This window comes from Trachinotus anak, unplaced genomic scaffold, assembly GCF_046630095.1.
Source record: "Trachinotus anak isolate AG129_WGS33_773 ecotype Australia unplaced genomic scaffold, CSIRO_AGI_Tana_v1 ptg000009l, whole genome shotgun sequence".
NCBI lineage: Eukaryota > Metazoa > Chordata > Actinopteri > Carangiformes > Carangidae > Trachinotus > Trachinotus anak.
The window spans coordinates 7,640,688-7,654,015 of NW_027273860.1; the positions used below are offsets into that span (position 1 = coordinate 7,640,688).

A 13,328-nucleotide genomic window follows, 5' to 3' on the forward strand; every position below is an offset into this window, starting at 1 on the left:
TATAAGTTTACAATCAATAAAGAATTAACATGATTATGTGATTTGTGAAATGTGTACAGATTTTTTTATTTTACTGCAATTAGCCATATTTTTGTCAACTGTGTCAATTGTTATTTTTCTTACCAGCCTATTTCTGGCTTACGACAATGTAAATAGATGCTCAATAAAGAGAAAAATGAAATACATAAAACTGAATTGTCCTCTTTTAGCTTGTTTTTCTTTGAAGTGACCACAACAACAGAGCAACAATGTTTAACCACAAATTGTGGGAAACTGTAATGAGCTGCACTGTGGCATAGATAGAAGTGACTAAAGCAGGTTTTTATAAGAACAGAAAGAAACAAGAAACAGAGTTTGATGACGATCACAAAATTATCAATGGATACAAGTTCCTTACAACACCTGAAAGCTCTTCAAAGTGAGACTTGAACTTCTGCTCTGTCAAACAGATAGACAGATAAATAGATAAATCCATCAGCCTTCTTCATTAATTTGTTAAATATATAATATTGTTGTATAACCAGGATCTCCTTTTTTAAGTGATTACAGGATACCTTGATTAGCGCCTGTTGAGCTAAGAGCTTTTGGAAAATGCTGTTGTTTTACAAATCTTACCTGCCCACGTGACAAAATATCCATCAGTGTGATCAAAACCACTTCTCTCATTACTGGGCAACTCCCTTACAACCCCATCCACCTCTGAAGGAAAACTACACAAGAATGATGTTTCCTTGTTTATTTTTTCCTGTGGTCTTGTGTCTCCTGCAAGTGCTGATGAAAAGATGAAAGATAATCAGATGTGACATGAGATTCGAAAATATTGCTCTGTCAGGCGTCAGCCATTCAATCACCTCTACCAGCAGCTGCCCCCCCACCCCACCCCCACCCCCCTTACCTCGCTGCTGAAAATGAGGCAGTGTTCTCCATGGCAACCACAGCCCTCTAAGGCTGTCGCAGCTAATCTTCTGGAGCTTAATTCTTACTTCTTGTAAGAGGGTTTTACCAACAGCACCAATGCCCAAGAATTCTGCCCAAACAACTGGATCTTCTGCTTATCCTACCGCAGGAGAAAAACAAACCTAGTTACAGCAGCTGAGAGGAGCAGAAGGGAGAATGGTAAGCCTGCTTCATCCACTCAGCTTTTTCATCTTCTCTATCTCCGCTATAATGATGTAGCTTTCAGGATTTTTTTTCAGCAGCAGTTCTATCCTCTGCTTGCTCAGTCGAGTTGACCTGCAGGGTGCACAGTGTGGGAGGATGTTGGAAAGTGCTGCGAGAAAGCTTGGCATATTTTGTTCTGTATGTTTGAACTTTGATGACTCAGAGATCGTACAGTATAAGAGAACCTCAGATTTGAATGTCACTGGTGCTTTATACCCGTGGGGGGGTGGGGGGGGGGGCTTGTAGTCAATACTCTACATGTACTCACTCACTAACTCACACCAGCTCTTCTCTTGTTCGTGAACAATTGATGCTGCTAAATAAGGAAACTGGTTCAATATTTAGAACTGACAGCTTTGAAACAATGGAAGGAAATAAATCTACATGAAAATACAAAGTAAAGTGGTGATTGTGCTACTTGATAATTACTTCAGAAGACCCACTTTGTCTTAGATGTGGATCTCTGTCTGCCTCAAGCGTTGCTTTGCGTTAATAATAGCTTTTCCCTAGTCCCTAATTTTCCTCAGCACTAATTATTTTCTCTACAGTCTCCCCCTTCATGCCCCTTCTCCCTGCCCCTGTTCTCTCTCACTTGCCTGCACTAATCTTTTTGTTGTGGGCTGAGGGGCCCAGGCTTTGGCTGACCATTCGGCACTGCAAGGGTTGGTGCCGAGCCCTCCTGTCCTCCACCAGATCTGGCGGGCCTATTATTAACGCCTCCCTCAGCAGGAACACATCCGCAGCTCTTCTTTTTCAGAAGCTTTCTGTTCTATCTCCTCGTTCACCTTGATTCAAATTTCTCTCACAACTGTCTTTATGTTTTCTCTCTATCACCTCCTTCTTGTCCACAGCTCTTAGCCAGTCCTGGGAACTCGAGGGAGTCGGACATCCCCTATAGGAACATGCACTTCAGGAGCAGTGCTCCCCTTCTGCTGTTGCTGCTGCCCCTTTGTTTACTGGGCAGGGTGCTGGAGGTGAAAGGGCAGGAGTGGGGGTACCTGCAGGAGGCTCTCAAGGCCTTGGATCTTCCTCCGGGGATGGACAATGAACCTCAGCTTGAGAGGAACAAAACTGATGTCCTGATCACCACGCTTCTTCAGGCGGTGCACTGTGCAGAGCGGACTGGGACCTCTCGCGACATCTGTGACAAGGTACACTTTATGTTCTCATACATATCACACATATCACTATATGATACTGAACTTTTACATCCAGCATGCTAAGTACTTATTATGTATTCACCCCATTCCTGTCTGCGTATTCCATGAAATGTGCTTGTTATGGTTGGAATGTGAGTGAATGTGGAGGCTTAAGTCTTTGACCTCTATGGGGCATTCATGCTGAGTGGCTTTAGACATCCCTCACTTTGACATAATAAACTCCATACAATGGAGTTCGAGGTACTTCACATGTTTGTGCAGGTGGCCTGACAATGGGATTATGTGGCTCTCAAGCCTTGAAAGTGAGATTTGGAAATTAAGAGAGCAACTTTAAACATTTCAGCATTGCTTGTTGAATAGTCTGCTCTCTCTAGCAAGGAATAATGCTTCACTCACTCTCCTAACCTGCTATATTTTGTGTGTGGGTCTAATTTGGCTTGTATTCAATTCACCAAACAACAAACAACAGCACAAAGCTAGCCATTTTCTGAGAAGCAGAGTACTGTGAGTGCAAGGAGAAAAGGCCTTTTATCAAGCTGACCTAATTTCTGCCTTTTCATCAAATGTAAATCTAAGGTCACTCTCTTTTATAAGGTCGACATGACCTGATATTCTGAATCTCTGCCTTGAAAATCTCCCTAAAATTCCTCTCACTTGATCCTGTTCTCTTTACAGTGCCTGACACCGGACGTAGCTCTCTCTGTGCTAGAGGATGATGGGAAGGCTTACCTCACTGAGGAGGACTACCAGAGGATCTCGACTGTTCTGCTGTACTACATGATTAACTTGCAAGATCTGTGCGTGTCAAGCGCTGCCTCCCCTTCCTCCCTCTCCTCCTCTTCATCTGGGAACTATCAGTTCTACCTTTTGGCCCTCACCAATCTACACCCAGCTGAGGACAACCACTTTCTATCACTTGGTGAAACAGAGAGTATTCTGCAGCTCATCAACCAGCACTACGACCCCTCCAACCAAGAAACCTCATCCGTTTTGCAAGTAAGGGATTTTTATTTAGGAAATCTATCCTGTATCACCAGGTGCACGCCCAGATGTGATCATTTCATATTTGATCCCACAGTGTATTGATGCCACTCAAATACTTGAAGATGCTGACATAAAAGAAAATCCAGGTGCTGGTGAGTCTTCTGTGCCCAAAGTGGCTGCAGCCATCATCGGCCATATCCTGCAGGGCCACTGTTTCAGATGGAGGAACCTCCCATCACCTGCCTTCTTTACCGACTACATCTTTCAATCCCTAAATTGTACAAGTAACCTGCAGATTATAGGTAAGTTGATCAGTTCATTAAGCTTCTTGTGCACATCAAAACAGACATTTACATGTTATTTAATGTACAGATCATGTGGTCTGCTGCTAGTATAGAGATTCCTCACTGACTGCAGCTGCATAAATACTTGCAATAGAGTCCATTCTATTTATTATTTAAATGAACAGGAAGTAGCTGCTTTCTGGAGGAGGATTTTGTGACATTTGGACAGAGCCAGGCTTGCTGTTTCCTCTGTTTCCAGTCTTTATGCTAAGTTAAGCTAATTAGCTGCTCGCTGTGACCTCATATTTAGCATACAGACATGAGAGTGGTATTGAAATTCTCATCCTCCTCTTTCCTAAACTACTCCTTTAATATTTCTCTACTCCAGTCTTTAAATGTCATTGAAAGGTATTTCCTCTCTCTGCCACTGAATAGGAGGAATGAGTCACGACGTTTGAAAGAGCCACTGAACCTCCAGACAGATTTTCATTAGTCGAGGTTTATAGAGGTGATACTGCATCAAGGCTTTTCTGCCCTGCTAAAAAAAACCCCAAAATGTTTTATACAAATAGGATTAAATTCATTAATATTTGCGAACAATGCCGGCTACGTTCAGGTTCAATCCAGAATATCAGTACTGTATTGTATCTCTGTCACATGTTTTTGCTTTTAACTTTCCTCCTATCTTTCTTACAAAGTCAGACAGGGAACACGGGGTAATTTAGTCGAATATGACCTCATTATATACATCAAGTGATGCAACTTTTCTTCTTAGACTTAGAGGAGCTGCTGCATCAGCTGGGAGTGGGTCGCGAGGGACCCACGCTTTCTCATAACAGGAAGAGGCGGAGCATCACAGAAAGTTCACAGAAAGGTGCGGGGCATCAGGTGGATGGCTGTAACCATGAAACCGGGGGAGTGAGCAGAGACTGGGCACAGGTGAGGCTGAGACAAATATCTGATTAGTTTACAATATTTTGCCGTAAACTGCATGCTGCTAATGCTTCATCTGAGCCTCGGACTCATCCTCAAATTTGTCTTTTCCTTTGAATCTAATCAGGTATGTTTCTCAGCCAATCAGTTGGTGGATATTTTTGCTCTGGATCCTCATTTGCCAATTTCCAGGGAGCACTTCAGACAAATTTGCCCAGCCATTATTCAGCAGTTGCTAGGCAATGCCTGTGAGCCCGAAGAGCAAAAAACAAGAGGATCTCAGCCCACTGCTCTTGAGAGTAAGACATTTTACCTCATTGTCCCTCTCTACAAAACACAAGCATAAATAAATACAACAGATAGTAACTGCAACAAAGAAACCAGTCTGTGATTTGTGACTTTGTTTACTGGATAGACAAGGCCCTTTTATATACATTTCAGTCTAGGTCATCAATTGAAATACTTCATGAGGTTCACATTATTCAGGGAAAGACAGTTACTTACTAATCCACAAAAAAAAACAAAACAAAAACATACAGGAAATTAATTATGACTTACTTTTTAAGTTGGTGGTCATATCAGACCTTTGTCTATGTAAATCCAGTCCCATTGTTTGGTTTAATTGTTAGCACAAATCAAATAACAACACTAAAGACATCTCAACTCAACCAGGAATCAGACAAACAACCTCAGTGTCCTTTTATAAAGAGTAATTTCTATAGGATATAATAGGATTTCATTCGTTTTTTATCATTTATTCACTTTAGATTTAATTTTTTATTAATTTTAATGCTACGTCTTCATTGTACTGTATTTATTCTGTAGTGAAAATGCAAACAGTGCACTATTTTCTGCATTATTTTATTTCAGTGAGTCACTTTGTAGCAAAACCAACCATGTAAAATAAATATTCAGTCAAATAATTATTTGTTTAGGTTTGGTTCAGACCAATAAATACCACTAAAAAGTAAAACTTCAGTACTTATGACTTAAACTGAGCCGATTTTCCTTCCTTCTGTGTTGACTCAGGATTTGTCACAATTGGTCTCATGATCTTTTTATTTGGACGTTAAAAACGGTGTTTAAACTGAAAAGTCCGCCCCTCTCCCACCTGCAGAGTACGGCTACAGTACGGCTGCTGTCCTGCTCATCACGGTGGGCTCCATGTTCGGTATCTGCCTGATCTTCTTCAACTCCTGCCAGGAAACCTATACACTCATCCTGCAGCTGTTCGTGGGCCTGGCAGTGGGAACCCTCTCAGGAGACGCTCTACTGCACCTCATACCACAGGTACAATGCCACTGCACCATCCACTAAAACCGACCACATATGTGTCTTGAGTGTGGAGTAAATGTCTAATTCTTTCTTTTTTTGTCTCCTTTGGAGATTCTGGGCCTCCATGACGACACTCACAGTCATGTTGACGAGCACTATACTGAAAGGAAGGACTATCTTTGGAAGATTATGGGCATGATCGCTGGGATTTATGGCTTTTTCCTTATTGAAAGAATGTTCTCCATTTTAGTTCCTTCTCATGGCCATGTAAGAGGTTTTTGTTTTGTTTTTTTTGTAGATGTTATCAATTTAATGACTTAAAACTGGCACATAGAGCAAAATACTCAAACCATAGTGTATTACTGGAAATGATGATGTTCTTTACTTAACCAGATTTTGAACTTTGGAGTTTGTCATGACTACGCATGTGAGCTACAGTGGTCTCATGACTTTCTTTTGTCTGCAGAGTCACTCCGGTGATCTTCCCTTAGAGGTCAGCTGCAATGGTCAGTCACAGAGGGGCAAATCCATCTCCACCATACAATTGGTGAGTGTCATCACTACCCACGCTGAACTGTTGTGTTGTTTTAAAGTGTTCTTGGCATTAAGTCCTGATTCCTGTCATCATCCCTGTTATGTACGTAGTGATGGAGCAGACCACAGGGACCATAACAAGGCAGTTCTTGGAAGTGAAACGTCAAAGCATTAAAACAGTGCCTAGAAGAGAGAGGAAAAACATTAAGAACAAAAAGACATATAAAATGTTGTGCTTCCACCTCTGTGGTTTAGTCTGATGTACATCCACAGCCCGATCATATGAGCCCAAGTACCCTTTCATGGACACCACCTGCCATGCCCTAAATTCAGTCATTCAAATAGATTTTAAACACCATTTAACACTATTAATTATATACAAGTGGATACTATTAAAGTTATTTTTTATACAAGATCCTGGAATGAATTACATTTATATTACTATCCCTTGGTCTGGCAGAAGCTTAACATTTCAGCTATTTGTTTATTTATCAAGCTTTCAGTTACTTTTAGCTATCTGTCATAACTTAGTGTCCTGGTGTTATGGCTGACTCAGGTTGGTGGGATGCTTGTCCTTTGCAATTGGTTTATCATTGCTGGTAATTTGTTGTCTATTGTAACAATAAATATACTATAGTTCATCATCACACTATGTTTATTTGCCTCTTAAATATGCGGAGTTTTTTTCTTTATGACCAAACCATACTACTTGTGCAACAGAGGTTATTACACTCACAAAAAACAAGAAGCAGCTCTTGCCGCAGTTAAATCATCACATTGATTAAATGTTTTGTTCGCTGTGCTGTAGCACTGCCAGTGTAGTTTCATTCACCCCAGTGATGCTTCACGCCCACACTACTCCTCCACCAGTATTGCTGTGCTAGAGGGCACTGTTTACAGGAGGACAGCCAGTAAATCAGAACACACAGCTTCGCACAACCTTGGGGACAGTTCAGCACACTGGCCCAACTCTGATCCCATCCTAATCCTCATCAAAACGTTGATAAAGGTCAATGCGAATCAACTGAATTCACGTTTACAGTTCAAAAATCAACAGTAATTCTCTTGAATCTATTTTCCAGCACTGCTCTTATGTAACAGGAAATGAAGAGCAGTGTAGGAGGGAGTGAAGGAACAGGGCATGTAGGATGTTGCAGAATGAGAAGTATTGAATCATTCAGACAGCACTTTGTATTTGTGTTGAATCATGTACATACAGTACCAGAACTTTTTGGACACACAGACAGGTCACTCACGCGGAAGGTTTGTTGTGTAAACGGCAGACATGGACCTATTTTCCAACCATTCATGTTACATAAAAATGTCCTATTTTGGTGAATTTGTCTCTTCCAGGTCTTTCATTTAACTTCAAGAACCAACCTCAATTAGAATAAAAGGTTGAGGAGGTTCAAAAATATGTGCTGTAAATAATTATCTGGATCCTGCAGGGACCCGTGGATGACTTGGAGTGTGCAGAAGTATCTCCTGAACATGTAGACACAAGGAGCCCCTCACATCAAAGTAAGCTCCTTCAATATTAACTGCACACAGTCACACACAGATGAATGTGATGCACTTTGTAATTAGTTGCCTGGCATGACAGAGCGATTGTCATGGTCTGAGGATGAGCTTTAACGACACAGACTCGCTTTGTATTCCCAGGACAAGGGGTTCCTCTGCTGGCTGTGATGGTAATCGTTGGAGACAGCCTTCATAACTTTGCCGATGGCCTGGTTGTCGGCGCGGCCTTCTCCTATTCAGCCGACACTGGCATGGCAACCACCGTGGCTATCCTGTGCCACGAGATCCCCCACGAGATGGGTGAGAGTTCACTGTGCTTGCTGTGGCAGCACTTCAGTTGTTTTTTTTGGCCGAGGCCAGGAAACATTCTGTTTGACTGACTGACTTCTCTTGTCTGGTTTTTGTCTCAAAGGAGACTTTGCAGTGTTGCTCAGCTCCGGACTGTCAGTGAAGACTGCTGTGCTGATGAACTTTCTCAGCGCTCTGACAGCCTTTATGGGCCTCTACATTGGACTCTTTGTTTCCTCAGAGACAGAGGTGCAGCAGTGGATCTTCACTGTCACTGCTGGGATTTTCCTCTACTTGTCTCTAGTAGAAATGGTAAGGCAGCCTTATTAGAGGCTGTTGATATTCTATTTTTTTCTTATTGTCAACAGAGCCCATGAAAAGACCAAAACCAACAAAAGGTAATTGATCCTGGTATAGTTTATTTCTCTGTGCAACAGACCTCTATTGTTGTCCAAAAATAACTAAAAATACATCAGTGAGAAACACAGAAACAAGTCTCCAACAAATACACTTTTTAACCCTGAGTAAATTCACTGAAAACCACAATGCCCAGCTGTTGCAGGAAATTAAACTATATATATTCATGTTCCACTGTTGGCCATGCTCGTGGCATGACTCTAGGGAATATCAGTCTGTTGATCAGACTGCAACTATTTGATGGATTTCCATAAATCTGTGTACAAATAATCACGGCCTCCACAGGATGAAGTTTTACTGAGTTTTGAGTGGAATATCCCCACAACTAAATTAGAAACATACAGAATAATAATGCCAGCCTTATCCAGTCTTTCTATCAAAATGTTGAAGGTTTTGTTTTTAACCCTTCTTTTGTTTCTTTTATCAGCTTCCAGAGATGAATCGAGTGAAGACCGACAGACCATGCCTCATGTTTCTCCTACAGAACCTGGGTCTATTGATGGGTTGGGCCTGTCTTTTGCTCCTCGCGCTCTTTGAACATGAACTCAAATTCTAAGTGTACCTAGGTGTACATGACATACTGTATCTATTCAAACAGTGTTGAACTGAAACAGGTGTTGACTTGATTTTTAGTGTCCTCTGAGATTTTCTTTGACTTGTTGATTTTTATCTTCTGCTGTGCACAACTCTTTTTGTGCAGGTGTTAGTTTGTGCCACCAAAATGTTTTAACAAGTCATTATTGGTCAACGAGTGAGTATTTCATGATGTTGTAGTCTCAGCACTGGATGACACAGTAAATATGTCATGTATAGCTGTATGAATCCTTTCTTCTTTTATACATGATGATTTATTTTTGTATATAAGGTGTCATGGGTGCCTGTATCTGGACACTTGATGTCTAGTTTCAACTCTTATGACCTTATTTGGTAGCATCAGGTGCAATTGTACATATCTGCTCTGTGAAATATTCATGTCGCTTCAGACAATCAGTTCATTTCTCACCAGCAAGATTCAAAGTATTGTAAATTAACCTATTTCGTTCTGTATGTATTTTTGTCTTATATAGACAGTAAGTGAGTTAGTTCATATGGGAATATGTTGATTTTGTACAATGTTTTATTTTATACTGTACATTGATTTGGGAAACCATTATTTCATAGACCTGTTATTTCTGCATAATTTCTGAATATTTTCCAAGGTGTTTCCTTAAAGGGCAGTGAAATTTAGTACAAATTCTATGAAGAAATTGAGGTAATATTCAATTAGTACTTTTTCCAATTAATTATTTATACTTAAAGGGACAATACCGTGATTTAGTATTGCCCTTGTTGTTATTGTTATTGTAGGGCACTTTGTAACTTATACATGAAAATATAAGTGCATTTAATATTATTGTTTTTTAATCTAAGTTCCTCTCTGCCTGGTAAATACCCATGTCTGTCAAAGTCAATAATAAGTGCCAAATTACAGACAGTAGTGCATTCCAGGAAACTCTGGAAATTAATAGGACATTATTAGGAAATTACAGACCCATAATAGAGCATCACCTTGATTTGAACAACTTATGAATGTACGAAACATGATTGGCCTTAATGAGAAACTCAACATTAGGTGCAAAAATACCTCTTTGTTAGACTTAAGCTGTTCTAAAATACTTTTTTGAAGCCCTGTTCTCAGGAGTCCTGTTCTCAGAAGCTTTTCTCATCTCAGAGGCATCATTCTTTGTTTTTGAGGCTTCTCTGTGATCCAATATGAGGGCACTTCCACCCACCTGAGCCATTTGTTCTCTTCATCCACCAACCTGGATGACTAATGCTTGCTGTAAAAGAAAGAAGAACTCTGGACCGATCCGGCCCACACAGCACACACGCTCTTTGCCAGCCAGAGTGCGCCCGCAGAAGGAGGTGGTGGAAGAAGAGGATATGATGGATACATCAGTACAATAAAATAAATAAAACACAGTAAATCAACTTATTTGTATACAAAATTGGATTTGTGATATTGAAAGAATGAGTGGGCTTAAGAGAGGATTTTTTTCATCTTTATAATCAGCTTGTTGTAATTAAATTCTGGTGCTCTCAGCATCAACATATTTCTGTAAAATTTGTGTAAACAGCTGTCAAGCACTCACCTTATTTGTTTGGGGGATTAGTTTCATCGCAGACTTTGCATGGTGATTAACTTAATTTGCCATTCTAAGCTTACTATCAAAGCTATCAAAGGGCGAAGTCAGTAATATTGACAGTGTCATGAGATTTTTTGACTATCACATCAGAAAAAGCTGACACCATTTACTGTGACTTCCCAAGTAGTGTTAAAACAATAGCAGGAAGTCCATAGCATTTTTTTATTCTCTGCTGTTATTTTGGAAATGCCAACCCCTTTGGCAGTTCCAGGAAAACTTCAGACCTAATGGTTTGTGTGTAAATCTGCTCTTTTGTACCAAAGAGGCATTTTCTGGCAAGTGTGCATGTTTCAAGGCAGCTGCTGCCAGGATGGAGGAAGGAAGGGCTTTTTATCTGGGACATGTTGGTGTGAACACTGAGTATCCTCACTTGCTCAGCAGAGACCTGTCAGAAGAAGAGTTCAGCTCCAGGGTCATCAGGGCAGCAGAACACACAGAAATGATGGGAAGAGCTGAAAGAGAAAGACACAAAACAGGAAATATGAAAGTGTTGCCCTTTGATTTGAAAGGATTTGACTGAAAATAATCCTTTGCACCTGTTATTATTGTCACACAAAACCACATGGGATACTGATAATGAGACATCTTATTTGTGCATTTGTTAAATGTTAAAGAATTTATGGAAAGTAGCAAACTTAATTTCACACAAGTTTTTTTTATTACTTCTATTGAAACTGCTGCTCGGCTTGGCATTATTGAGTCAATGATTTACTGTCTAATTTAAAGGGTTTACTGGTGCACTTTAGTTGGGAAACTTAAGAGAGATTTTTGATGGTCAAAACTGAAGCATCACAGGCTGAATTAACATGACTTTTAATCCCTTATAGAGTCAAAATGTTAGCCCATACATACCTAAAAGCCCACATCTTTCAAACTCCTCACAATTGTAATTCTAATAGAATTCGTAGTCACCAAGGCCAAGCCAAAATAACCCTGATTACGTTACCTGGGTTCATTTTTCAGACTGTGGAGAGTTGCCTACCACAGAGTTCACTAGACAGCTGTTTTCACAGGCTGAGTGGTAATAACCATCACTAATAAACTCACTTTGACGTGGGAAATCAGTGGAGTGTCCCCTCTCAAATACAAAAGCACATGAAACCACTAGGGGGCAATAACAGATAACAAAACCTCAGGGATATCAGTGGTAAATATTGTCTCAGGAGGGGTTCACTTTAATCTCAGCATATGGCTTGAATGGAAATGTACCATATGCAGTGTGCACAGGACTGTCCATCACAGCACATGACTAGCAGACTGGCACTGAGTAGATGCAATATCTTTCCTTCACCTCTGTTCACCTAAGTGTGAAAGCATGTGCTATTGTGCTATAGCAGTAAGGACCTGATTTCTCAGAGCCTGTCATTCCTCACCTGCTCAAACAGCAACAGTAGTTTCCCCAGCCGCTCACTCCAAATCTGGCTGCAGCCAATAATCTGATTTCCCGCTGTTATCTTTAAAGAATAACATATCATGAGGCTTAAAGGTGGTATTTTACTGCCCTCCCTGGTTGAAATTTGGAATCCTTTCTCACCTTTGACTGTGCGTTTAACTGGTCAAAAGCACGCTCTGTTGATGTCATGTCGTCCTGGAGTATATCTGCACATCACTGAAGCAAGGTGATATGAAGGTGAGATGAATTTCAGGAGGTGTTAAGTTAGTTGAGAAGATAATCGTCGGTTCTTAGCTCACTGCAGATACATCATATTGGTGTATGTCAGAAACAGTCACTATTCTATAATTTGTTCAACAGAGAGGAATGTAAAATGTCTTGCTCAGTACATCCATTGGACACAAATGTTAAAAGAACAAATTGGTATATTGAAAATGAATATAAATCATTACTGGATTCTAAATCTCCCAAATAGCAATATCAGTGTTGGTCTAAAAAAATGATGTATCATTTGGGCTATGGTGTTAAATTATTCTTTAAAGGTGATTTATGTAAGTTTTCTCTGCTGTGAACGTGGTGTCTTGTCAGGAGCAGCATAATTACTGGCTGCCAAGAGCTTCAGCCATTGTTGTGTTTACAAGACAAGAGGTCAGAGCCCACCCTCAGAACGGCGCTACTCCTTCTCCTTTCATGCTGAACTGAGGGGACTGGATGCTATAGTGACAAAGTAGTATCACAAGAAAGGATGTGCTGGGGCTGGCTGGTTCGAATGCTAGCCAACAAAAGAAAAAACACTAACGTTGCCTTCCATTCCTGCAGATGGCTCTTGGAGAGTATAGGAATGAAAGTTGATGGTGAACTTGCAACGTATCTTCTAGGCTGCAAAGTGAACAGCTGTTAATGCTAACCAGCCAAAGCAAAAACTTACACATAGCACCTTTAAGTTTCCCCCCTTTTTAAATTAAATCCAGGACTCCAGTGTCATTTGGTGACAGACAATGATGAATTTGCAAGAACAAGACCAATTTAACCTGACACTGAGCTTAAAAATGTTCCCCCAGCAAGCGAAAAAGCTCAGGCACAATATCAGTACCTGGTCCTAGAAAACTCTTGAATTAGTGGCTCAAGACTGAAGACACTCTTGTCACTCAATGGTTAAAGGCCTTTATACAATGCCTTCTCTTTTCAGTGA

At 40.6% G+C, this 13,328-nt stretch overlaps 1 protein-coding gene and 1 long non-coding RNA gene across 3 annotated transcripts; one reads left to right on the forward strand and one right to left on the reverse strand.

The window, feature by feature from the left end:
- Nucleotides 1-992: 992 nt before the first annotated feature.
- LOC139625205 (zinc transporter ZIP12-like) lies at nucleotides 993-9,371 on the forward strand. 2 transcript variants are annotated; one of them, XM_071484970.1, is made up of 13 exons: nucleotides 993-1,116; nucleotides 2,013-2,312; nucleotides 2,997-3,317; nucleotides 3,400-3,607; nucleotides 4,365-4,528; nucleotides 4,650-4,821; nucleotides 5,640-5,812; nucleotides 5,909-6,064; nucleotides 6,264-6,344; nucleotides 7,780-7,852; nucleotides 7,994-8,152; nucleotides 8,265-8,452; nucleotides 8,985-9,371. In XM_071484970.1, the coding sequence occupies exons 1-13, from the start codon at nucleotides 1,114-1,116 to the stop codon at nucleotides 9,111-9,113; spliced, it is 2,127 nt and encodes a 708-aa protein (XP_071341071.1). In that variant the 5' UTR covers nucleotides 993-1,113; the 3' UTR covers nucleotides 9,114-9,371. The 2 variants fall into 2 exon arrangements, with proteins under 2 accessions (XP_071341071.1, XP_071341072.1); XM_071484971.1 differs by lacking the exons at nucleotides 993-1,116; nucleotides 2,013-2,312; nucleotides 2,997-3,317; ... (1 more) ...; nucleotides 4,365-4,528; nucleotides 4,650-4,821 and having other exon boundaries at nucleotides 5,673-5,812; nucleotides 5,938-6,064.
- Nucleotides 9,372-11,066: 1,695 nt separating this feature from the next.
- Nucleotides 11,067-13,323, reverse strand: LOC139625212 (uncharacterized). Its single transcript, XR_011691860.1, has 4 exons — nucleotides 13,230-13,323; nucleotides 12,278-12,352; nucleotides 12,117-12,197; nucleotides 11,067-11,195 (listed from the first exon to the last, which is right to left on the reverse strand). It is a non-coding gene; the product is annotated as an uncharacterized lncRNA (long non-coding RNA).
- Between the last annotated feature and the right edge of the window lie 5 nt (nucleotides 13,324-13,328).